At 35.5% G+C, this 26,666-nt stretch overlaps 1 protein-coding gene across 1 annotated transcript; it reads right to left on the reverse strand.

Annotated features, from left to right (window-relative positions):
• Positions 1 to 2,622: 2,622 nt before the first annotated feature.
• Positions 2,623 to 25,733, reverse strand: MS4A13 (membrane spanning 4-domains A13). The gene is made up of 6 exons (XM_064491858.1): positions 25,677 to 25,733; positions 22,296 to 22,436; positions 18,921 to 18,977; positions 17,811 to 17,930; positions 15,772 to 15,867; positions 2,623 to 2,877 (listed from the first exon to the last, which is right to left on the reverse strand). The coding sequence occupies exons 1-6, from the start codon at positions 25,731 to 25,733 to the stop codon at positions 2,623 to 2,625; spliced, it is 726 nt and encodes a 241-aa protein (XP_064347928.1).
• Between the last annotated feature and the right edge of the window lie 933 nt (positions 25,734 to 26,666).

Raw genomic sequence — 26,666 nt, forward strand, 5'->3', positions numbered from 1 at the left:
TTAGGTATAAATCTAACAAAATCTACAAAACTCTGACAAATCAAAGGAGAGCTAAGTAAATTGAGAGATAGTCTTATCTTCATGGGTTCAATACTGTCAAGATGTCAGTTCTTCCCAACTTGATCTATAGATTCAAGGCAATTCCAATAAAAATCCCAGCAAGTTATTTTGTGGCTGTCAACAAACTGATTCTAAAGTTTACATGGAGAGGATAATAACACAGAATCCCCAACACAATATTGAAGTAGAATAAATTCAGAGGGCTTGACTTTAAGACTTAGTATGAAACTGTAGTAATAAAGACAGTGTGATTTTGGAAAAAGTAGGCAATAAATCAATGGAACAGAATATAGAGAGCCCAGAAATAGACCCACACAAATACAGTCAACAGATCTTTCACAAAGGAGCAAAGACGACTCAATGGAGCAAAGTTAGTCTTTTCAACAAACGGTGCTGGAGCTAATGACACACACATGCAAAAAAAAAAAAAAATGAATCTAGACATAGAACTTATACCCTTCATAAAAATTAACTCAAATGGGATCACAGGCTTAATGTAAAACATCAAATTATACAACTTGTAGAAGATAACAAAGGTGAAAACCTAGATGAATTAGGTATGGTGATGACTTTTTAGCTACAACACCAAAGGTATGGTCCATGAAAGAAATAATTGATAAATAAGCTGGACTTTATTAAAATTAAAAACTTCTGCTCTATAAAAGACAATGTCAAGAGAATGAAAAGACAAGCCACGACTGGGAGTAAGTATTTGCAAAAGACATATCTGTAAAAGGACTATTATCCAGAATATATAAAGAATACTGAAAACTCAACAATAAGAACAGAAACAACCCAATTGAAAAATAAGCAGAAGATCTGAAGAGACATCTCACCAAAGAAGATAAATAGCTGGTCAATTAGCATAATAGGGAATCTAACCCCCACCCAGTAGTAACAAGGCTGTGCCCCTATGCCCTTTCCTGCACAGTATCAGAGAAAATTTGCTGAAAAAGATTTAAGTAATATATTTTTAATTGTACTAAAATACACATAACATAAAATTTACCATCAAAATCGTTTTTAAGTTCAGGGGCATTAAGTACACCTACGTTGTTGTGCCACCATCCCAGTATCCATCCATTCCCTACTCAGCCACCATTGACATTGGCAGGTTGGGTGGGGAGAGGGTCACCTTAGGGTTTCCCACTAGGTGACACCACTGTGGCTGGTTGGGGTAGGGTCACCACTTTATTGGTCCCCCGTGTGTCGTATACTGACACTGGGGAGGCTGGCGTAGGGTGCTCATTCTGCTGAGAGATGATGAAAGTCTCAGCCTCCCACTTAGCTGCCTCTGGTACAACCCTGGGGAAGGGGAGGGATGCCTTGTCATAGCCAGGTGATGGTGGAAGTCCAGGTTCCCACATGGCCTTTGTTTATGGAGGTGGGGGCCATAGTTTTTCCTATGGTGTTTGGTTAGAGTAGGGGGATGATGTCAAGAACATAGTGCCATTATGATGTTTGCCACAAAGCTCTATGGTCTGCAGCTTCTCCTGAACATAGTTCCCACAATCCGACCGTCTCATTTGGGACCATGTTATCATCAGCTCAGCTTGAAATAATATATAGATGCCAAAAAGGAATTTTATATCCATTTCCAGACTCAGAGTATATTTTATGGGTGTATGACTAGGTTATAGTGGTTTTGTGTTATTTAATTGTAGTTGATAGATTCATAATTTTGGCTTTAAATTTAGCCTGACATATAGTTGATATATATGTTCAGGTGGCATGTGGGAAATGCAGATATTTTTACAGAACCATTTCAGGACACTTTCATTACCTTTCATTTGGGGAGTTCCTAATAGAGGTGGTTAAAGTCTTCTTTTTATATTTAGAAATTGCAACACCATAGTTATTTATTCGCTCAAGTAGCATTTAGTTCTTACCCCCAACACTCTTGTTTCCTCTCTTATCCACAGACGATTTTGTGGCATTTTTCACTAGGATACAATAGAAAATGAGAAGATAAGTGTTTCTTTTCTATAGGAAAATATGGAGACAAATCAATATTAATCATATTCTTGGGTAAGATACTTAAAATACATCTTCATTTTGCTAAAACTAGTAAGAGATAATTTTTGTTTCTTGCAACCAAAAAGTCTTCTTTTTAAAAAATCACCTTGTCATCTAACTTTACTCACATGGCAGTGTACTCTAATAATCTATTCTCCTGAATCTCCAATGCCTGATAACTATTTTTTTTCCCTTTCAACCTCTTATCTATAGCCATGTCTGAAATCTAAGACTTTGTCTTTAAACTCTTCACTAATAAACTTTTCCTTCCATTGACATGAACTCTTAAGGTCTGAGTTCTCTAAATTGCCCTGTTGATGCTTGAAACTGAGAAAACGTAGAAAGGTATAGAGGAAAAAGTCAAATTTGAGTTCAAATCTTGTCCTTACCCATATCATTTATTCTTTCAAAGGGTGTTTCCTCAGCTGCAAAAATCCTGTAGGGCTATACTGGGGAGCAGATAAGAGAAACTGGTAGACAGTTGAAACTCAAGAACTAGCGTTGGGAATGCCTGCCTTCAGCGTGGTCCACACCGACCGTGGGCCCCTACATCCTCTTTATCACAGGGCCAGAGGGGCGTGATCTCACAGGTGGCGCCCTTAGTTCCGGGCCTTTCTGCTCCGGAAGTCCTTGCAGCAGCACTTGCTGGGTGGGCCCTGCTGCCTCGGTGGTGTCCCTCATCGCCCCTCGCGGGGTTCCAACGCCGCAGTTGTGGCCAAGAGCGCAGCTTCTGGGGCGACCGTGCGTGAGGACCCCCGCGCAGATACCTGCGCGGTGGAGGCCTCGAAGCTCTGCTGGAATCTGTAGGTTCCCAGGACACGCACAGATAGGGAAAGAGATGTTGGGGGAGGGAGTTGACATAGACAAACCCTTTGCTGCCTGTGATGGCATCACACTCTGACCTCGCTTGTTAGCATCACAATCTGGGCCACACCTGGTTCCCTGGCTGCCTCTGCAGAGACGTGCCCATCAAACACATGCTCCCTCTCCACTCTTCGGCTAAGTTAGTCCTTATGGATCACACAGGCTCAGAGATCCTCTCTGGGGAATGAGCAGACACCTGTACACCCTCAGCCCCTTCACAGGAAACTTTCTGTACCTCCTTGGCCTGAAAAGCCTAGCTTTCCTTTGACAGCAGTAATTTTCCAAGCACTCGCTCACTCTTTGGAACCAGGAGTCCTGGGATAAGGAGAACGATGAATACATTTTCTGTGAATTCTGCAGAAACTTCAAGTTCCACACTGTCCGATTCAGCAGCCATTGAACCACATGTGATAATTAAGCATTTGAAATTAGTCTGAATTGACATGTGTTAAGTGTAAAATGCACACTAAAATTTGAAGACTTGATAAGATAAAAAGAATGTAAAAAATATATATATTTTTTGACATATTGCGTTTATGAAATATATTATTAAAATGAATTTCACCTGTTTCTGTTTACTTTCTTAATGTGGCTACTAGAACATTTAAAATTACACACACTGAAAAAGAATAAGAAAATGAATATATGTATGTTCATGTATGACTGAAGCATTGTACGCCAGAAATTGACACAACATTGTAAACTGACTACACTTCAATAAAACATATACATATATAATATAAAAAAATAAATAAAATTACACACATAGCTCATATATATTTCTATGGGATAGAGCTGTTTCAGATCTTTTCACTCTCCTATAAACTTCTTCCCTCTTTCAGCTCGTCTCATCTTCTTGTTTCTATATTTACATAAAATCCTAACAACTTAATAAGGCCAAAAAGGCACTTTTTGGCAAAGATAAGTGAGCTGGCTCCATCTATCTTTCCCGCTTCACCCTTAATCACCTTCCTTTTTGATCAGCGAGTTCTAGCCACATCATCCTCAAACCAGCCAATTCCTGCCTCTTCTCAGGATTTTGTTCTATTTCCTCTGCTTGGGGCACATGTCTTCTGACTTGGAAAATGTCTGGCTTCATCTCTTCCTGCTAGTTTCAACCTAAAAGTCACCTTAGAAAAGCATTTATTTCCTATCTAAAATAACGCCAACTATCCACCCCACCTCTCTGCCCATCATCTGGTTTATTTCCTAAAAAGCACTTTCTAATTCCATACTTCCTAAAATTCTCTTGCCAGCTCATTAAAAAAAAAAGTGTGTATCGTTTATCTTCTCCTTCAGCTCCATCAGAGTAGGGGTCTTGTCTGTCTTTATACCCAGGGTCTAAAACAAGGTTGGTTGCCTAAATGTATGCTAAATGAGCACAAGCAATAAAGATTGATTGTATATATAACAACATAGGAATATTTGATTTTTTAGTCAAATTTAGTACATATGTGGTTGGGTAGTGTTAGTAACTATGTTTAAGTGTTACTGTAAATTATAGAGATTAGAAATAAATGATTAAACTAATTTAAGTAATTATGGTTAAAGTGCTTGCTTTTTCACCACCGTCTGTCTTTCCCTCTAGTTCCCAACATTTGACTCTCAGCTCTTGTGTCCTCCTTGTGGACTCCCTTCCTTGGCCTTATGTTTTGATCTTAAATGATATTCTTCCCTAGGGTCCTTTCTATTTTCACTCTCGTCAGAAATCACAATTAGAAAGACCTTCGGACTAAACAAGTTCAGTTACAAACTTTAAGGGGTTTTGTTTATTTGACTAATTTTGTGATTTTTTTTAAACTCTGATTTTAAGGGCATTTAGATAGGGCCTGGGTTCTTTAAGACACCATCTGGCCATTACTTTGTGACATTTTACACCTGGTTTCTTGTGGACATTTGATTGCTTGGTCTGGGCTTTCTCGATGGGAAATGCCATTTGTATATATGGAGTGCACTACAATTTTATAAATAGCTTCCAAACCTCAACTACCACCTTAGAATTCTCTACTGAATTCCTTGTCTCATATTTCCAACTTCCTAGTAAATGTTTCTAGGAAGCACCTCAGGTAAAAAAACAATCCAATCTGAATCAATCATTTTCCTATAAAGCGTTTCTTTTTCCTCTCTTCCAGTTAATAGCATCACCAACCAGCTAACTGCTCAAACCCCAGCATTGATGCCACTTGCAAATATAACCATTCTCCAAATCCTTTTGATTTTATTTTCCATATACATTTCAGAATTCTCCTCCTGGTCTTCATCCCCCACTATTCTAGCTGTGGTATGCACCAGCTCTCCTCTAGAAAACTGCGGTAATTGTCTAACCTAGATAACCCGCTTTTAGTATAACAGCCACCTCAGTTTCATCCTCCACGTTCCAGCTACAAGGAACTAACCCCAAATCTCATGATTCTACTTCTTGTGTTCCTCCCACAGTACTCCATCACTGACTGGCTGAAATTCTCATTCAAGTGCTAACTCCCCTTGTCCACCCATACAGCCTCATTTCCCACCTTCTCTCCATAGGCACCGTGGTTCATCTTCATCAAACTACTTGCTCTTCTACAAATATATCACGCTTTTTTCCTTTGGTCAGAGTAGGTCAGGTTACCATTGCAATGTAAAGTCATTCTGATTAAACCTCTATTTTTGAATGAATCTGATTAAGTCCCTAAGTAGGGAGAGACAATTATCAGACATTAGAACTTTTTTTGGTGTTCGGGTAGCATTAATCTATTTTCCTTTTTCGTTCAATTTCAGAGGCTGGCACTTAATTTTTAATGGCTGAAAACATTTTGTCTTGTAGGTTATTTATTTGTTTGTTTATTTAGTTTTTAAAAAATGGCTTCAAAACATTTTTAATTTCTAGTTTATTTTGAAAGAAATATATTTCCAATACTGTTCTCTAAGGTGATTGCTGTTAAAAAATCAAATTTGTCAACAATTTGTCCTTATTTTTTAAAATCTATTTTTATATATAGTAGCTGACATTTGTAAATCTCAAACTCCCAAATTTATCCCCTCCTACCCCCTTTCCCTGGTAATAACTAAGTCTGCAAGTCTGCTAGTGTTTTGTAGATGAGTTCACAGTGTCCTTTTTTTTTTAAAGACTCCACATGGGAGTGATATCATATGGTATTTTTCTTTCTCTTTCTGGCTTACTTCACTTAGAATGATGGTCTCTAGGTCCATTCATGTTGCTGCAAATGGCATTATTTTATTCTTTTTTATGGCAGAGTAGTATTCCATTGTATAAATAGACCACAACTTCTTTATCCAGTCATCAGTTGATGGAAATTTAGGTTGGTTCCATGTCTTGGCTATTGTATATAGTGCTGCTATGAACATTGGGTACATGTATTGGTATTATCACTCTTTTAAATTTAATTTTTTTGCCATTCAGGTGGATGAGTAGTGTTACATTTTATTCAAATATTCTATACTCTTACTGATTTTTGCCTGCTTGTTCCATCAATTGAGAAAAATTGCTAAAAATTTTCCAGTATGATCATGGATGATCTCTTATTCATTTTAGTTCTTTCAACTTTTGCTTTATGTATTTTAATATTACTCACAAATATAGAATTATATCTTCCTGCTAGATCGACAGCTTTGATAAAATTCCTCTTCATCTCAATTTCTCTTGCTTTAATATTTTCTCTAATACTAGTTTGCTTACCTCTGTTCTGTTTCTTTGCTTTCTTGCCTTCTTTTGGATTTTTCACATTTTATTTTAATAAACTATTAGGTTGATATTCAGTCTTTTATTATTCTTTCGGTGTTTACCTTAGAGATTACAACATGCACCCTCTATTTATTAAAGGTTGTTGTAAGTTAGTTCTTTACTGCTTTACAGACAAGGCAAAGACCTTAGAACACTTTAACTATATTTGTCACCTGCCTTGTGCTACTTCAGTCTCTTTTAAATATATCTTAGTATGCCTAGACATGAATTTTTCATTTTTCATTTTTATTAGGTAGAATTGTTACAATTTGACTGCACATATACAATATAGTGCATGTAAATACATATACCCAATATACTGCACATATAGACATTATTATTTATATGGTCACACTTACTTATATTTACTCAGACATTTATCCATTTAAAATTTTACTTCTTTCCTTACTTTCCTGCTTCTTCAAGTTTCCTTCTGAGGTCATTCCCCTTTTGCCTGAAGAATACTTAAAATTTTAATTCAGCATTGAAGACTTTTGGCTTTTATTGTTTTTGTTAACAAGTCAGCCACCATTCTTTTTATTGTTTTTCTTTCAAGGTAAAGTATCTTTTTCCCTTGACTGCTTTTAAGACTTTTTGTGGCTGGCTTTATACAGTTTTACTATGATGTACTTAGATGTAGGTTTCTTTGTATTTACTTAGCTTAGGATTGTAAACCTTCTTGAATCTATAATTTGTCATTTTTTTATCAACTTGAAAATTCCGAGATATAATAATCTCTTTAAATATTACTTATTTTCTCTTATCTCTACTCTCCTTCTGAACTTCCAAATACATGGTATTAGAACTTTTCATCAATGTCATCTCTTATCCTGTCCATTCTCCACACTGTACTTTCCAACACTTTATCAATGCTTCAGTCTGATTTTCCCTTTTGCTTTTTCTTCCAGCTTACTGATTTCTTATCAGTTATGTCTAATTCCTGTTCCATTCGTATGTTTAGACCTTAATTTCAGTTATTGTGCTACTTCTAATTTCCACTTGATTTTAAAAAATAATTTTAATTTCTCTGATGAAATTTTGTCATTTAAGATTCTATAATTCTGTTATTTGGATCTATTGTGGGCCTGTGTTTTTTCTTGGATTTCAGTCAATTCTTATTTTACTGTGGTTGAATTCTAGATACTGTGTATGAAAAATTGTAGTGATAACTTGATCTGGATAATGTTATCTTCTTCTTGGAATGCTTTATTTTTACTTTGATAGAATGTTAGATTTGGGGAAGCTCACTTTAATACAATCTGTAACTGAGCTTAGCATCAGTCTATGAGAGTCATGGCTCGTTTTTGCTCACTTTTACTGTTAGGCTTTAGCTCATAAGGATCACAACAGAAAGTTTTGGGTGTCAACGAGCTTCTCATCCTCTGGTAAGCATGAGCTCCAATCATTGTCTTCACAATCTTGTAAGTATCCTGCAGGAGTCTTAACTTCTTAACCTCTCATCTGCTGTGTATGATTTAGAAAATGCACCTGGAGGAAAAGCTATGCTAAAAGCCTGGATCATCTCTTGGTTTCAACTCTGGAATCTTGGTGCCTTAAACCCCAGTTCCCTTAAATTCTAGATTTCCAATACCTTTAAACAGATGATGCTTTAAAATTTTGGCTTGCTTTTGTTGTGTTCTTTGTAGGAGGCTTCAGCTGCAGGAACCTAATTTTTAACTGCTGGAAATGGAAACACTCCTATTCCCATATTTTTAATTACCATCAAAATAAATCTCTTTCTATATAGCTAACCTTTCTCCAACCTCAAGTTATATATTTTCAACTGCCCAACAGACACCTCTACTTTAATGTCTCATAGTTATTTCAAATTCAACCTATTAAAAATGGAATTTATCATTTTATCCAATCCTACTGTGCCTTCTACATTTTTTATCATTGCCAGTATTACCCAATCTGGAAACTAGGGAGTTATTTTAGATTCTTTTTTTCTCCTTCATACTTTATGATTAATCAGTTAACAAAACTAAAACGTACCCTCTTTTTCACTGTTTGTCTGAATCACTGCAGTAGTCATCCATTACTTTCCTCCACACTCTAGTTGTTCTTATCAAATTTATCCTGTCTAATGCATTTCCCTCTATTTAACACTTTTTCCTCAGGTGTAAATCCAAGTGTATAATTTCCCTACTTAAAAACCCTTCAGTGGTTTCCCACTGTCTGCAAGGTATAGTTCAACACTTTAAGTCATCAGTCTTGAATGACCTGACCCTATCATCTGGTTTCTTCCTACTTCTCCAACTTTCACCCTTGACCTATTCCTCCCTGTCATTACGTTTTAATTATACACACACACACACACACACACACACATACATATATAATTATCTTTTTCACAATTTTTGCATGAGCTATTCCTTCTATTTGAAATGTTTTCCCACCTTTCAATCTGCTTGATAAACTACAATTAATCCCCTGCTCAGAGGCAATATTCTTCATAAAACTTTATTCCCTCTTACTTCCCAACAGAAGGGTCATTATCTTTTCCGCACTATTCCAATTTTTTTATACTTCTGTTAATACACGTATCACACTGCATAATCTTGATTTGTTACCTGCTGGTTTCCTCCACTGAAATAAAGCTCTTTGTGATGAGGTACCTTATTAATTTTTGATATTCTGAAGTTTAATATATTCATTGATACACAATAGACACTCAGTTAATGTGTGTTAAACTGATAGACATGAGCTAAGCACTGAAATTCCCAGAACAACAAAATCTTAATTTGTAGTATTAGATAATGATTGATGAAACCTCTTGAGAGACAAGGCAGAAAACCAAAAAGAAACAGCAGCACATTTAAAAGAGAGTTACACATACTCATTGGCATGATTCATATTGTTGAGCAAGGCTTCCTGAAGTTCTGTTCCACATTTGAAGAAAGGATGAATCTGAATTCACAACGAATCCTTCGGAAATTTTCCTTAGTGCGGAAAAGCAGCCTGTTTGCTTTGCAAAGCAATTGAACAGGTGATCCAAGCAATGAGAAGAAATAAGAAGCAAGGGGGAATGAAAGGGATGAAAGACAGCAGAGACTTTCAGGGCAGAAGGGAATTTTAATGAGGAGAGGAGCAGTCAAAGAATAATGAAGGGACTATGAATTGGATGCCTTTTAATTCATACTTTGTTCAGGTAGAAGCTAGTTCAGGAAGAATAACTCAGACTGAAATGTACTCTTTACATGTAGAGGCATAAATTATTTAAAATTCTCCTAAGAATGATACAATATCTTGCTCCAAGTCTATGCAGCTTGCATGTAGAGACAATCACACATCTTTTTTATGGTCTCTTACAAGAGCTCCATTAGGTAGAGTTGACAGCTATGCTAGAGTGCCTAGAAAATAAAGTCTTCCTTATAATAATAGCATACTTAATTAGGGAAAAGCTTTCCACTTGGAGCCTACAAAAATATGTGCAGAGACTTTTCTTGAATACCGAAAAGAAAAATTCCAATTTGTTTTGCATTTTCTTTTGCAAAAAATCTGTGGGCTTTGTAGCAGGCTTGTTACACCGAGATATCACTAGGGCCCACATCAGGTAAGAGCACCAGGAAAATTCTCAACATTTCTAAGGATTTACAAAGCACTCTCAGCTTCCTCTGTACCAGCTGCAAAAGTCTCTTCATTTTTGCGACACTGAAAAAAAAATTAACCTCTCATAAGCCACATTATGACTCCTACAATCATATATGTAATAAGTATAGTTTTTTTAAAAAAAAATAAGCAATACTATTACTTATAGAATAAAATGCCATTTGTCCTCTTTTTGTTTTCTATCTCAACCCACTGTTTTAATTCCTATTGAACCACTTTTAACCTTTGGTATACTCCCAGAGCTTTATAGAAAATATTCATGGTCTTCTGCAACATGAGCAGATGCCAGCACCACAAAAGTCCCCTTGTCGTGACATTCCCAATTATTACCTATTCCTTCCCTCTGAAAGTAATTGTCGTTTTGACTTTTAGGTAATCAATCCTTTCTTTTTAATTTTACCAATAGCTTCCATCCTTCCCTGAACATTATAGTTTAGCTTTAGTTTTGCCGGATTTCAAACTTCACATGAATGGAAATTAAAAGTATGCATTTTTGAGCCTGCCTTTTGGTATTTGACATTATATATATGAGATTCATCTATGTTGTTAAGTGTAGATATAGTTTATTTTAATCACTATGCAGAATTTTATTACAGTTGTAGACTAAATATATTCACTACTCACTGAATGCATTTCCACTTTGGGACTATTATGAATAATACTGATATATATATATATATATATTTCCACCCCTCCCTGGAAGTGTCTCATCTGTACACACATTTCTGTTGGGTATATAATGAGGACTGAAATTACTGATAGGGTATGCACATCTTAACTTTTAGTAAATAATGCCCAAAAGTTTTCAAAGTTGTTGCAATAATTTTTATTCCAACTAGAAGTGTGTGAGAAATTTCTTACATCCATAGTCCTTATTATCACTTAGAATTATATATTGAAATTTAGTCATTCTGTTAGGCACCTAATATCTCACTGTAGTTTTATTTTAAGGACATTTTTGAAAAGGTTGGATTTATGTCTGACGTTTTGCTATTTGTTTTCTATATGTCTCATGTCTTTTATGTTCCTCTTTTACCTGTTTTTTAAAAATTAAGTACTTCCTGTGTATTATCTTAATTTATTAATTTTATTTTACTATAATCTTTTGGATTTTCTTAGTCATTGGCCAGGGATTACAATATGCATTTTAATTTATCACAATCTGCTTCAGATGAATGCTAATTTAATTCCATTAAAATATAAACACTTTGTTCTCATGTAGCTATATTCCTTCCCCTTCCTTTGTGCTATTATTGCTGTATATATTACACCTACATATGTTATATAATCAACAATATAGTGTTATCTTTTAAAATATCAGAGAAAAAAGGAGAAAATATGTATCTAAATACCAGAGGTTGGCAAATTATGACAAATGAACCAAATCTGGCCCACTACCTGTTTTGTAAAGTTTCACTGAAACAAAGCCATATCCATTCATTTAAAAACTGTCTATAACTGCTTTCATGTTATAAGGTAGAGTTGAATAGTTGTGACAGATGGAATTAAGATTGATAATAGCATGGCCTTAAAATAAGGAGATTATCTTGGAAGATTTGGGTGAGTCCAGTGCAATTTCTGCAATTGTCTTTTAAGTCAGTTAAGAAAGAGCAAAAGATATGTTTACACTGCTTTTCATAATCATCTACACAATTACCTTTACTGACGCTCTTTATGTCTTCATGTGTATTTAAGTTGCATCTGATATTACTTCCTTTTTGTCTAAAGAACATTTCTTGTAAGGAAGTTCTGTCAGCCACACATTTGCTGTCTTTGTTCATCTGTGTATGTCTTTATTTCACCTTCATCTTTGAAGGATAGTTTTAAAGGATACAGAATTCATGCCTGACTGCTTTTCCCTCCGACACTTTAATATGCCATCCCACTACCTTAATGCCTCCATTGTTTCTGATGAGTCAGCTGTTAATCTTATTGTGGTTACATTGCACATGAATTCATGTTACTCTTGCTGCTTTCAAGATTTTTTTTCTTTTCCTTTTTTTTTTTTTTTTGGTAGAGAATTAGGTTTATTTATTTATTTTTAGAAGAGGTACTGGGGATTGAACCTAGGACCTCACGCATGCTAAGCATGCACCCTACCCCGTGAGCTATACCCTCCCCCTAAGATTTTCTTTTTATCACTTTGGCTCTGAGGCACCTAGAGGTGAATCTTTTTGTGTTTATTCTTACTGGCGATCATTCAGCTTCTTTAATGGATAGAATATTTTTCATCAAATTTGGGAAATTTTTGGTCATTATTTCTTTATTTTTCTTATTCCCTCATTTTCAGGGATTCTCATTATGCATATGTTGGTGCACTAGCTGGTGTCCCCCAAACCTCTGAGGCTCTGTTCTTTTTTTTTTTTTTTTTTTCCTGTTCTCCAGACTGGATGGTCTATATTGTTCTATCATGTTTTCTGATTTTGCCCTCTGTCAGCTCAGGTTTGTTCTTGAGCCCTCTACTGAGTTTTTCATTTCAGTAACTGTATTTTTAAATTCCAGAATTTCCATCTGGTTCTTTTCAATAATTTCTATCTTTTTAATTATTGTACTTATTAAAAAATGTAACAGCTTCATTGAGGCATAACTGAAATACAAAGAACTATATGCATTTCATGTGTACAATTTGATGAATTTAGACATATACAAACACTCTGATACCATTGCCACAATCAAGGTTATAGACACCGATACTCTTATTTAACGAGCTATTATATCACCCATTAATTCTTTATACATGTTTTCCTTTAATTAAAGTCCAACATTTTTCTTCCCCTCTTCCCAAAAGACTATATCTATTGACTGCTTTTTTTTCCCAAGTATATGGGTCACTGTTTACTGTTTTTTGTATGTCATACATTGTTGCTGTTGTTGAAAAATGAGTTTTTTAGATAATATGTTGTAGCGACTTTGGATTCTGATTGTCCCATTTTCCCTCTGCAGTGGTTGTTATTGCTTCTTTTCTGTGAGCTGCCTCTATCAATTTTGTGGAGTCTGTACTCCTTGCAGTATGTGGCCTCTGATATATCTACTTACATTTTTTCCAGTTTTAAATCTCTGTTTTTATCTTTAAGGCTGGTTTCCTTGGGTTTTTCCCCTGGGTCTGCATAAGTGATCAGCCAGTGAGTGGTCAGAAGTTATGCTTAAACACCTTGTTATGGGCTGAACTATGTTCCCCTAAAGTTCATGTTGAAGTCCTAACCGCTAGTGCCTCAGAATGTAACTGTACTTGGAGATAGGGTCTTTAAAGCAGTAATGAAGTTATAATGAAGTCATTAGGGTGGGCCTTAATCCAATATGACTGATGTCCTTATAAGAAGAGGAAATTAGGACACAGACACATATAGAGGGAAGACCATGTAACGACAAAGAGAGAATAAGCCACCCGAAAGCCAAGGAAGAAGGTCTTGGAAGAAATCAACACTTCCAACACTTTGATCTCAGACTTCCAGCTTCCACAATTGTGAGACAGTATCTATTGTTTAAGTCACCCAGTCTGTGGCAGTTTGTTACGGTAGCCCTAGCGAAGTAATATACACCTTAAGCCAGTAAGACAACCACCTTTGTCAATGAATCGTTGTAGCTTAAGGAAAGTATTCAAAGTGTAGGCCATTTATAAATCTGTCACAGTGTTTACTCTGTGTTTGCAAGTCCTCTTACTCAGCCAGCGGTGAGTTTACTAGGACCCTCTCTAGTCTCCTCAGTGCACAGCACGCACTGCCCCATGCGCATTTGTAGTCTTCAGGCCACAAGGGATAAATAGGATATTATCAAGGCCCACTTTGGCTATTTTGTTCTCAGAGTCTCCCTGTTAACTTTTGGCTGGTTGCCAATTTCTTGCCCTGACAAGTACTGTAATCTCAGTTAGACTAGGTGTTATATTGGTTTTTCCAGACTGCAACTGAGATAACTATTGTTTTAGTAACATCCCTGGTCATAAACTTTCTGTGCTCTGTTCCAAGTAAACTCAGCCCTCTCCAGCAGTGAGGCTGCTGGTCCTCAGTCTGACTCACCCAGGGAAACTTCTATGAAATGGAACCTGGGTTTGCAGGAGTGAATCGGAAGGACCTGGAGCAGCCCCCAGCTAAAATGTCACAGACATCCCCTGTTCTTATCAAGTCTCCATACATTTTCTTAAACAAACACTTCTCAATTTGCTTTGGTAAATTTCCAGAATCTTTAAAAGGTTGTTTACTGACAATTTTGTCCAGTTTTATAATTTCTTTTTAGGGAAATTTGTCAAATCCACACCCAGACATTCTGGAAGCCCTACCATTCCCTATTCTTGGAAAACCTTTCTTCACATAGTCTCCTAGTTGCCTAGGCACTTCAGCTAGCCTCTGCTCAGACAGCATCCCATGTAAGTCAGTCTTTGCCTTATCTCCTTACTGTGTTTTATTTCACTCTATGACACTTTTGAACTTCCTGACATTATTATATATTTGTTTGTTTATTGTCTTTCTCCATCACTGGAATGTAGGCTCCCTGATTGTAGGGATGTTTTGTTAATCATTGTACCCTTAGTGCCTAGTAAAAATGCCTAGTAAATGTAATGCCTAGTAAAAAGTAGGCTTTCCTTATTTGTGAAAGAATGCATGAATGTTGGATATCTAATTTTTTTAAGCATGAGAGAATATAGCCAGTCTCATGAACTTCTGTGGTATTGTGAATTAGTACAGCATTTTGAAATATTAAACTTGCAATTACACTTCTTGGAATTAACCACCTACAGAAATACTAGTCTTGTATGCAAAGATATTTGTATTGGGATGGTCATTGCATCATTGCTTATAATTTAAACTGGAAAAAAGTTAAATATGCAGCAGCAATAAAGGAATGTTAAAATAAATACTAAGGAAAAGTATAATGCTATTAAAAGGCATTGTTTAGATATGCTTTATAATGGAAAGCTGTTTATTTTTTAATTGAAATACAGTCAATTACAATGAGTCAATTTCTGGAGTACAGCACAATGTATGTGTCACACGTACACATACATATATTCATTTTCATATTTTTTACATTAAAGGTTACTACAAGATATTGAACATAGGTCCATGTGCTATACAGAAGAAACTTTTTTTAAAATCTTTTTTTATATATAGTAGCTAACATTTGTAAGTCTCAAACTCCCAAGTGGAAAGCTGTATATGATAGCTGAGAAAATGTATGTGACAAAACAATATGATTACACAATTAGTAACAAAGAAAACTGTATGTGTGCCTTTTTGTGTAGATTTTGACATGTAAGCATGATTAGGACTACATTAAGAGGACAACAACCTTTACAATTTTTTACTTTTTAATATTGTTTCATGTATTACTTTTGTAATTTTATAAATAAAGAAAAAATTAAAAAGTGAAGTAACTATTATCACATATTCCATTTTTATTAGTCCCAACCAGGTATCAGAATACTTTATCTCCTCATAGTGTCTGCTTACTAGAAATAAATCTACATTCTTGATTTGCCAGACAGTTAGATAAACACTTACCAAACCAATACAGCCAAAGATCGTGTATGTGAATGCGATACAAAGTTCCAAGGGGTAGAAGCCCAGTAAAACACGTGAAATTTCTCTCCCGAGTCTCTGAAACCAGAAAGTAGGGAGACATCTTGCATTATTACCTTTAATAAATGCAAATACGTTCACAGAAGGAGCTCCTAATATAAGCGTCAAAGAAAAGAAGGGAAACAGAAGAACAAGGAAGCCTCTTTCACTGTTTGATTTCCCCAGGAATTTCTATTCCTGAACCTTCTGCTTCATTTTCCTACTTTCATCCCCCTAGTTTATTGCCTAGAGCTTTAGTTAGCGTTTCCTTCATTTACACATAAAGAAACTAAGGAAATGGGGAAGTAAAAAACTTGTCCCAGGGGTCAGACACAGTGAGTATGAAAGATAGCATCTGAATAAAGGCAGCCTGGTTCTGGATTTATACTGTTAACCATTTTTCTATATGAGAAGTATATTTCAGAGGCATGGACTTTGGGGGATGGCTGAACCTACCTGAGAACACTGACCACTTGATGAGTTTGTGGATTTAGCCAAGCCACTTGCTTATGTTAGAAAAACTGGCGTATGGAAACTCTTGCAAAATATTGGCTGCCTAGGTATGTAATTCTATAATGTGTCTAGGAAAACACAGCATATGTAAGTTCATTTTGTGTAACTCATCACAGCAAACAGAGCTGAAACTTGTGTGCTTGGGAGATTGTGAAACATCATTAGTACTGAGTTCAGGTCAGATAAATACAGTGTCCAATGGCTTGTAATACTTCCTGCAAAAGTTAAGTCTTGGCAGTTATGCCGTATTATCTCAAACTGAGATTATAAGCTTATGAGTAAGAGTTGTAAGATAAAATAACTTGAAAGAATTCTATACTTACTAAATTGATTCCTCCCCTCCCTATCTCTGCCTCTGAAATTAGAATTGAAGATATCTAGACAAAATTTCCAGGGCAAATGGAAAATTTTCTTACAACTTACAGGCAAAATCTGATGCACGCTTATTTTATTTAAATCAAAACATCATTCATTACAGATAATCTGTTTGGAAGTATTATTGCATCTTCTCTCATCATCCTATTGTCTTCTAGGATTTTGTTCCCCAACCTTGGATTCCTTTCCCCTGACGGTCCCTTTTATAATATACTGCAGGTATGGACAGGGGTATATAGGGAAGCAGGAGGAAGCTTATCCCTCACCTACAGTGACTCTTTTACTTAGAATTACTGTGAATTGAAAATTTCCAAATTGTTATTTGTTTTGTTCTGTTGTTCAGTAACAAAGAGAAGCTTCACTCTAAACTGTTTTCATTTTAAATGGAAGATTTTAGTAAGTATTGCCAAAATCTTTGGCAGCACTAATATTCTATGATTCTGAATTTTAAGCCAACACAAGTGAAATAAATCTACTGTGATATCAGTAAAGGGATTTACATTTATTGGGGAATGTTGTATCTTAAAAAGAACTGTAGTTAATTCTTTGGTACAAAGTATGTGATTGGATATTTAATTAAATGGAAGCAAAGTAGATTCATGTACATTCAGCATTTGAGGACTTAAAGCAAAATTCATGTGAGATATAGAAGTAGGCTGTATATGAAAATATTTATGTTAAACCAAAAATTACTAGATGTATACAATTCCAACTTCATGCATCAATAGCAGAATTCTTTTGTTGATTTTGGGAATGGTTTTAAGGTCTAGGATTGTACTTTCCTTTCATTAAGAGAATCATCCTAATATGTGTGTGTGTGTGTGTGTGTGTGTGTATAAAACTTATCACTGAAGCCTTCAAATCTTTTGCTTGCTTTATTTTAATTGAGCATATCAAGAATCAAATTTCCTATTAATATTTATAAAAATTACATTAGAGTTATTTTTTAATTAAAACTTTCAATCAAGAGCTGACTACTAAATCAAAGAATTTAATGAGGACCAACAAAAGCCTTATTTTACCTCCTAAAACTTCAAAACTTCTGAAAAGAATAATTTTGAAATTAAGATGTTACTATAGAATTGGTCACTTACCGCTTGTCCAAAATTCCTATATGACACAGAATCAAAAGAAGACAACTCTAATACTGTTAGAACCGTTGCAATAATCACAGTAATCATGCACAAGATGTTCATGATCATGGCACATATAAGCTGAAAAGAAGATATGGGGTAAATTTATTATACTCAGAAAAAACAATTTGGTTAAACAGTTTGCATTGCTGAATAAGATCACTTAGTTAAAATTTTGATCTAGTTTCTAAAGCTTTAGAAGTGTTGGTATGCTTGCCATTAGAGTAAAATCTTTTTGTGGTTTATATGAAACCCGGTTAATTTGGAGGAAACATTGAAATATCATCACACCAATAAGCATCGATCTTCCACTTGGGCTCAAAATTATTATATTTTATAATCTTCTGAGTCACTTGGAAAAAAGTCTTATAAGATATGATTTCAACAAAAAGCATTCCACTGCAAAAAGAAAATAAAAGATGAAAACTGATTGCTTGTAGAAACAGGCCAAATAGGATTCAATGAATTTTAATCCTCGGTTTTCATTCTCTGGGGAAATCCATCAATATCTTTGGATATCAGTTTTTTATCTGTACAATTATGAGAGCAGACTAATTAATTTCTAACGTATCTTTTAGCCCTAAGAGTCTAAGATTTTTTTCTTCCCAGTATCTTTCCACCTATACCATAGATCTTCTATTTTGTTACAAGATACAATCCTATTTCCAAATTGGATAGTTAGGAAAATGAAGTTTTACAGCAGTATTATGTGTGTGTATGTATGTATGTGTATATATATATATATATACACATACACACATACACAGGCATTAGGTCCTGTTAAATTTTTTCTAACAGCAAAATTCATACAATGTTAAAAAAGGTAGAATACCAAGCCAAAAAAAGAAAACCTCTACACTTAAACTTAGAAATCTTTACACAATATAATTCTAACTAATACAGCATGTTTATCTACAGTAAATTATGTGCTTCTGGGTTTTCACTTAATTTCTTCATTGATTTTACAGGTAGGGTAGATTCCTTCATTGTTTAGATGTTCAGTGTCTTTTCATTACCACCTGTTAGCTCTGTGACCAGCAATTTCTAGGGTACCTAAACATTTTAACTTACCAGGCGTTGAGTTGGATGCCTTGCTACTTTTATTATGGAGACTCCTGAAATGATAAACTGGATATAAAAACATATATTTATAAATACTCATTGATAATGCTCATCAAATTAAAATATACTTTTAACAACTCCCTCTTCTAAGTCAATTGTTTTTAGAATACTCAGAGTTAAAAAAATATAAGAAAGTTTTAGTAGAAGGGGTCAGGACAAGTTTACATCAGGCGGTAAAAGACAATAGTAGAGTCACTAATAACAGAAACATATAAGGGACACTGGGCATAATTCAGGCAGTGGGTTGTGGAATGACTTAAGATGACCTAAGCAGCTCTGAATCAGGGACCAAGTTATTTATATCTGTGTGTACTTTCTGAACTAGTTCAATTCTTACTTCTAATGCTATGCTTCCTATTGAGATGATACCACTGGTTATTAACTACTGTGTATATATCCACATGTGAAAAAGTAGTCCATAACTCTATTCCAAGTTGTGTTTGTACACAATACAGCTCTTAAGTGAGACTGTAGCCATTATTAAGGTAATAGCTGCTATTCGTGTTTTTACCTTTGTTTTTTTAAAAAAGAGGTTCCATTATTTCATACTAGGCAATTTTGTCTGTTTCCCAGAAGCGTAAAACTATGTCATATTGTTCGAATGTGGGTTGCACAATCCCTTAGAAATATTCCTTTTGTCTTATCTGTTTTAGTGCCTTTGACAAAGATCCAAGTCAAAGGCTAATTTCTGGAAAAATAGCATTTGTAGTATACACCATATAAAGGAAGGCCAAGCCTGCAGCTTACTAACTCCTCAAGGATAACTTAAATCTACATAATCAGCAAGCATTCCATTCTGTAGCAAAAGCTACACAGAAGAAGGTACACAGTGAAGGTACGAACTAGTTCAGAATATAAAGTGAAAATACGTTGTGAATTTTAAACTAGTGCTAACTAGATTACCAAACCATGTACTTTACAAAATGCCTTTCAAAGTTTATGACCTAAAGTAGAAGATTTGTATTGGATTAAATTTAATTGAACTTTTAGATAATTTAATACAGGAGCTAACTATGCTATTTTTATAACATAAATGATTAAAAACCCTGACAGACGTGAATCACTCATCTGGATTTTGTCAGCACTTTCACTCTTTTTCTCCTATTGTTTTCCAAGGCAATGCTCTGACACCTGTCAGCCAAGGTGCAAAGGCAGGGGAACTCCCCTACAGCCCTCTCAAATGGTGGCCATCCTCTCTCCTACAGCCCTTACATCACTGATTCTAAGCATGGGTAAGTGACCCCCTTACTTATTGTTACTTCCAAGCATTCCGTCTCCTCCAGCTGTGAAGCAGAGGTTGTCAGATTCTATCACCCACTATCCCTTCTGCTTGAAGTCATCTACGGACCCCCTTGGTCACTCTTCTCTTTCTAGATGAGTTTAGCTCTTAGCTCTCTCTCTCTCTGACATCGCCTACTCCTTGGTAATTTCAATATATACTTCTATGATGCTTCTTGTACCCTGGGCTTGTAGTTCTTTGAATTTCTCTCCTCTAATCCTTTCACTCCATCTTATCTCAGTCACTCACTCCCATATTCATTCTCTTGACATGTTTGTCAATGAGAGTAACACCTTTCACAGCTCAGTTTTAATTGTCCCACTCTGACCTACACGTTCTTTCTAGTTCATGCTCTGCAGTATGACAACCCTAAAAATTCTTTGACCCCATCTGGATCTATAATTTGAGCCCCTTACCTCTGTTATGTTCTCTCCTTCACCAGCTTAAATTCCATGGTCAATTATTAAGATGCTCATTTTTATACATTCTCAATTCCTTTGCACCTTTCTTGTTTGATCACAGTTTTATGGTTAAACCGAGATCCTGATTAAATGCACTTCTCCTTCTTACTACATGCCTGTACCCATGCAGTCGAACACAGCCTGAGAAAGATGTACACAACCATCTCAACCCACCTCACTATACAATCACATGCCAAAAGCTTAAGCAAGTTCTTAATGCAGCATGAAAGTCAAACTACCTTTCTACAATCCATGCACTCTCTCACTTTTCCTGGCCGATGATTTCCTATCATCTTCTCTCTCCTCAACCAACCAACATTTCTTCATTCACACTCTCAGCTCATGATTCACTGAGATATTTGAAGCCATCAGAAGAAAAGTCCACCGGCTTCCAACATGCCACTAGCTAACTATAAAATTTGTCTTTTCTCTGTTTCTCTACCTTCCCTCCTGCTACCTGCCTTGATACCATTTACATTAAAGGTGGGTAATTCTTTGTTGGGGGCTGTCCTGTGCATTATAGGATGCTTAGCAGTATCCTTGGCATCTGCCCACTAGATCTACACCCCCCAGCTGTGAAAATTAAAAAGGTCAACATCAAATGTCTTCTGAGGGAAAAAAAAAAATCACCTCTAGTTGAGAACCACTGCTAAAGATGAACTGTCCATAGTCCTAGCTATTTGTGTATTAAAATGTACCATTTCTTACCTACACAAGTCCATGATTCTAATAACCCCTCCCTTCACCCTTTTATCTCATACATCATTAGTTTTCTCTCTTCTGGTTCAGTCCCCTCAACGGAAGACATGATACTGCAAACTGACTGAAACAAATACGCAAACTCTGCCTTGACCCTAGGTTCCCCCAGCTACTTCCTCATTTCTCTATACCCCATTACACCAGAACCCGTAAAGGAGTTGTCTGTATTTGCTGTCTCTGATTCCTCTCCTCTTATTATTTTTTAAAACAATTCCAATCAGGCTTTTGCCCCACCATTCTACTGAAACTACTTGTTGAGTTTATTGTTGGCCTCCATATTGCTAAATCCAACGGTCAATTTTAAGTCCTTGTCTTATTTGGCAACATAATGAAATTTAATATAGTTGATATTTCTCTATTTCTTTGATCACTTGGTTTCCAGGGTGTCACATTCTCCAGACTTTCCTACTACCTATGGCTGTCTAGAAGCCATAGAAGAGTGCAGGTAATGACAAATTAAGAAAATGTGTGAGTATAGACGCATTGTGTGAGGAACCTAAGGTAAAGACTCTAAACATGAAAATTAAGCATGTTAATGGATATTGTACTTTAAGATTCTGTCTTTCACATATCTGAGGACAATTCAACCTATGGTTGTCACTGTGTATTCACTCATCTCTTTATCTCTTGTAATAGCACTGATAAATTAAAGGTGCTCAATAAATATTTGTTGAAAAAAGAAATTTGACTTTGAATAAATAATCAACATGGGATTTAGTTACTTAATTCTCCTGAAAACTTTGTTTAGAAATTGTGCCCTATGCTCCACTAGTTACATGAATATTATTTACTGAATGTTAATCCATATAAATGTATTCTACTCACAATAATTCCCCATAAAGAACATCCTGTTCTGTAAGTTATAGGTTCATATGTCCCAAAGACTCCTTTAATTTGTCCCATATACAAAATCAATAGGAGATACCACATGAGAACATTAAAGATGCCAATCATAATCTGGATAGCCTATGAGAAGAGAATGCTATTAGTACTGAAACCATGTGATTTATAACATAATTCCAATAAGTGTTAATTATAAGACACATTCAACATTTTTACAAAAGATGAAAGTAAAATAACAATGCACCTAACCATGAAATCCCTGGGTTGGTTAGTTCAAAAAGAAGGCCTTAAGCAGGAAGTACTGAGGTTTACCAAAGAGGAATCAGCCATACTTGGATCATCAGACTGTTCAGTAATAATTCTGGTGAATTCTCCCATGAGAATGTTGACAGTCTGACTCTGCTACTGGCCATGCCCCTAACTAGCAAGTAGTGGCATGAGAGGAGAGTAGTGGGGGTACTTCTTTTCCTTCCAGGCACACTTAGTGGCGATCTTTTTCACAAGCATGTAGAGGCGAGGTCGAGTCAACACAGAGATGCCAAGAGTACCCAGAGTAGACTTACTTGCACCAGGTCTCCCTGTTGGACAGGGAATAGGTTAAGGCAAGGGAGAATCATTACTCAATTTTAATTTGTAGTAAGATAATTATACCCAATAAACATGTACTAATAAATTTATTTCAGAATTATACGTATACTGCTATTTTGCCTACTGAATCACATTTTTAATTACTCTTTAAAAACTTCAGAGGGTACATTATATTCACTTTCATATAAACTTTGATATGAAGCTTTTCAGTGTTTAACTTTAATAGTTCAAGATCTTTGTAAAACCGACAACATAATGCCATTTGCAGCAACATGGATGTTCCTGGAGAATGTCAGTCTAAGTGAAGTAAGCCAGAAAGAGAAAGAAAAATACCATATGAGATTGCTCATATGTGGAATCTAAAACAACAACAACAACAACAAAACATAAATATAAAACAGAAACAGACTCATAGACATAGAATACAAACTTGTGGTTGCCAAGGGGGTGGGGGTGGGAAGGGACAGACTGGGATTTCAAAATGTAGAACAGATAAACAAGATTATACTGTATAGCACTGGGAAATATATACAAGATCTTGTGGTAGCTCACAGAGAAAAAAAATGTGACAATGAATGTATGTATGTTCATGTATAATTGAAAAATTGTGCTCTACACTGGAATTTGACACAACATTGTAAAATGACTATAACTCAATAAAAAATGTTAAAAAAAATAGTTCTAGCTCTTTGTAAAGCAAGTAATCTATGAAACACATAAATGCAATTGGCTAATATTAAAGATATGTTTTAGGGAAATTGTTCTTTTCGTATAGAAAAACCACTTTTCTTGGTAACAACCTTATGCATTTACAGTTTGACTTTTAAGGTTTCCCCTACATCAAATTTGGAAAAATTGCATTGTTTTCAAAGGTTCTTCGGATTTGACTGGGAGTAAATCCTCTATAAGATCTCAAAATTCTTGAGAGCGTGACTTCAACAGTCCCTTTGTTGTCCACCAGCCTCTAACACAGTACCCAGCATACAGCAGTCACCCAGTAAATACCTCTTGAATAAGCATATCAGTCTCAAGAATATTAATTCCACATCACTTTCTGTTAACTGTAAAAGGAGTGAGTAGGCTTGATAAATGGTATCTCCTTTTATGTAGTTTGCAACTGTTAAATACAAAACTATGAAATATCCAGGTAGCCAAATCTTGTAAAGGGCTCTTACAAGAAAGCAAGGCTGCTAGTATGTGGAGAAAGACAAGATGAGTTTTCTTATTTAAAAATTACTCTTAACCTAGAGCCAATGCATAGGTTCCAGGAGGTCATAGGCCTCCCCACCCACATACACACAACAATGAGTGCAGAGGATTATGATATGTGCCTAAGTGTGGGGAGAAGATTTAGAGCTTTCTTCCTAGCCCAAAGAGGTCTGTGACTTGAAAGAAGCCAAAAAACCTCTGAGTCAGGTAGGAGATTTAGACAACTGGTCTACAAAGTAGCCAAATTTAAATGAAAACTTCATATCCATCAGAAAATTTTTTTCCTCTTCAGATGTGATCTTCATAACTCCTTTGTGTTTATTAAGAGAGCTAGATAAATTCTGTTGATAATTTAATAGAAAAGACAAATTAATAATAATCCTACTGCATAGACATCAATATGGTAATTTTAAAAGATCAGCATTAAACTATCAAAGAAATGCAAATCAAAACTACAATGAGGTATCACCTCACACCAGTTAGAATGGCCATTATTAAAAAGTCCATAAACAATAAATCCTGGAGAGGGTATGGAGAAAAGGGAACCCTCCACACTGTCAGTGGGAATGTAATTTGGTGCCACCACTATGGAAAACAGTCTGGAGGTTCCTTAAAAAACAAAAAAAATGGAACTACCACATGACTGAGCAATTCCACTCCTGGGTGTATATCCAGAAAAGATGAAAACTCTAATTCAAAAACACATATACACCCCAACGTTCATAGCTGCACTATACACAATAGCCAAGACATGGAAGCAACCTAAGTGTCCATTAAAGGTTGAATGGATAAAGAAGATGTGGCATATACATAATGGAATATTACTCAGCCATAAAAAAGAATGAAATATTGTCATTTGCAGCAAGATGGGTGGACCTAGAGATTATCTTATTAAGTGAAGTCAGTCAGAGAAAGACAAAATATTTTATCACTTATATGTGGACTCTAAAAAAATGATACAAATCAAGTTATCTATGAAACAGGAGACTCACAGGCATAGAAAATAAATTTACATTACTAAAGGGGAAGGCGGGGAGGGATATATTAGGAGTTTGGGATTAGCAGATACAAATTACTATGTATAAAATAGATAAAAAACAAGGTCCTATTGTATAGCACAGGGAACTATATTCAGTATCATGTAATAACTGATACTGAAAAAGAATGTAAAAAAGAGTATATATATATAAAACTGAATCACTATGCTGTACACCAGAAACTAACACAACATTGTAAATCAACTATACTTCAATAAAAAATTAAAAATAAAAAAATCAGCAATAGATACCTCTACAGTTAAAAAACACTTTTTTTCCTTCTCTTCCTTTTTTGGATTCATCTATTACCCTGTGTATACTGATTTAGTCAGTACATTTATATCTAAGCACATATTTGTTTATGAAGGGCAATGACATCAAATTTGTAGAAGACAATCAATACTTAAGAAAAAAAGCCTTTTACCCTTTTGACTTGACCAAATCTGCCCCTCTTCAGATTCAAGAATGTTCCTTATTAAATTGAAATAGTGTGCGATCCTGAATTTAGTCAAAGAGAAGTCTTACTTACCCCTAAGACAAGAGCATCTGCTGTAGAGATTTTTGAACAACACTCACACGAAGCCATACTACCAGCATTTCCTCTAGATGATTATGTCTCTAATCTTTGATGATATCTTTATTAGCAAACTTCTACAAAACAATACAAAACACATATACATATGCTTTGCTCAAAAGAGAGTACTTGTTTCATTTCCTATTGTTTTGCAACCACCTCCCCAAACTCAGAAGCAATCACTTTCTGCTTTTCATGCCTTGTTAGAGGCATCAATTTGCATCCACCTATTCTGATTAACAGCTTCCATAACTGAAAAGCCTCCCTCTGCGACTAAAAAATATTGGCATATTACAGACACTTTCCCTGAGTAGTGAAATTGTCTCCGGATGATAAAGTATAAAGAACACCCAGGAAAGAGTGTTAGAGGATTTTCAGTAAAGCTTTTAACGATTCATTTGCAATTTATAATTAAGTCAATGCATTGCATAATGCCATGTTTGCATTTTTAAAACTGAGTTCTTGGACTTAAACTCATCACTGGCTTGTGACTTTTCTGACACATACTTGCTACCTAGTTCTTCATTCTATGTGGATGAAGTTTTTCCTCCCTCAGAGAAGGAACTTATCAAAGTTGCTTCCAAAATCCTAAAGGCCTTTTTTTGGTTTTGTTTTTCTTGTTATTCCTGCATTTCTCCCTGGTGTTTGTATCACCTTCTTATTTACAGGAACATAAAAACTTGGCTAATAATTGTATCCCCTTCTGGGATTTTGTCCATTTGTGCGTCTGAAATTACATTGTTTAACATCTTCCAACATGACCCACTTAGGTCAATAACTTGAGTTATGCCACTTGGCCATCCAGGTGATCATCTAATGGACAATCTCAAAACTTAAGCCTTGGACCGTCCAGAAATGAGGGAGGAGTTCGACCACATGATCTGCCATTCTCTGCACCCTTAAAATCTCATGATTCGATTATTTTAATGAGTCTTTGATTTCTAA

This window comes from Camelus dromedarius, chromosome 12 (assembly GCF_036321535.1).
Source record: "Camelus dromedarius isolate mCamDro1 chromosome 12, mCamDro1.pat, whole genome shotgun sequence".
Lineage (NCBI taxonomy): Eukaryota > Metazoa > Chordata > Mammalia > Artiodactyla > Camelidae > Camelus > Camelus dromedarius.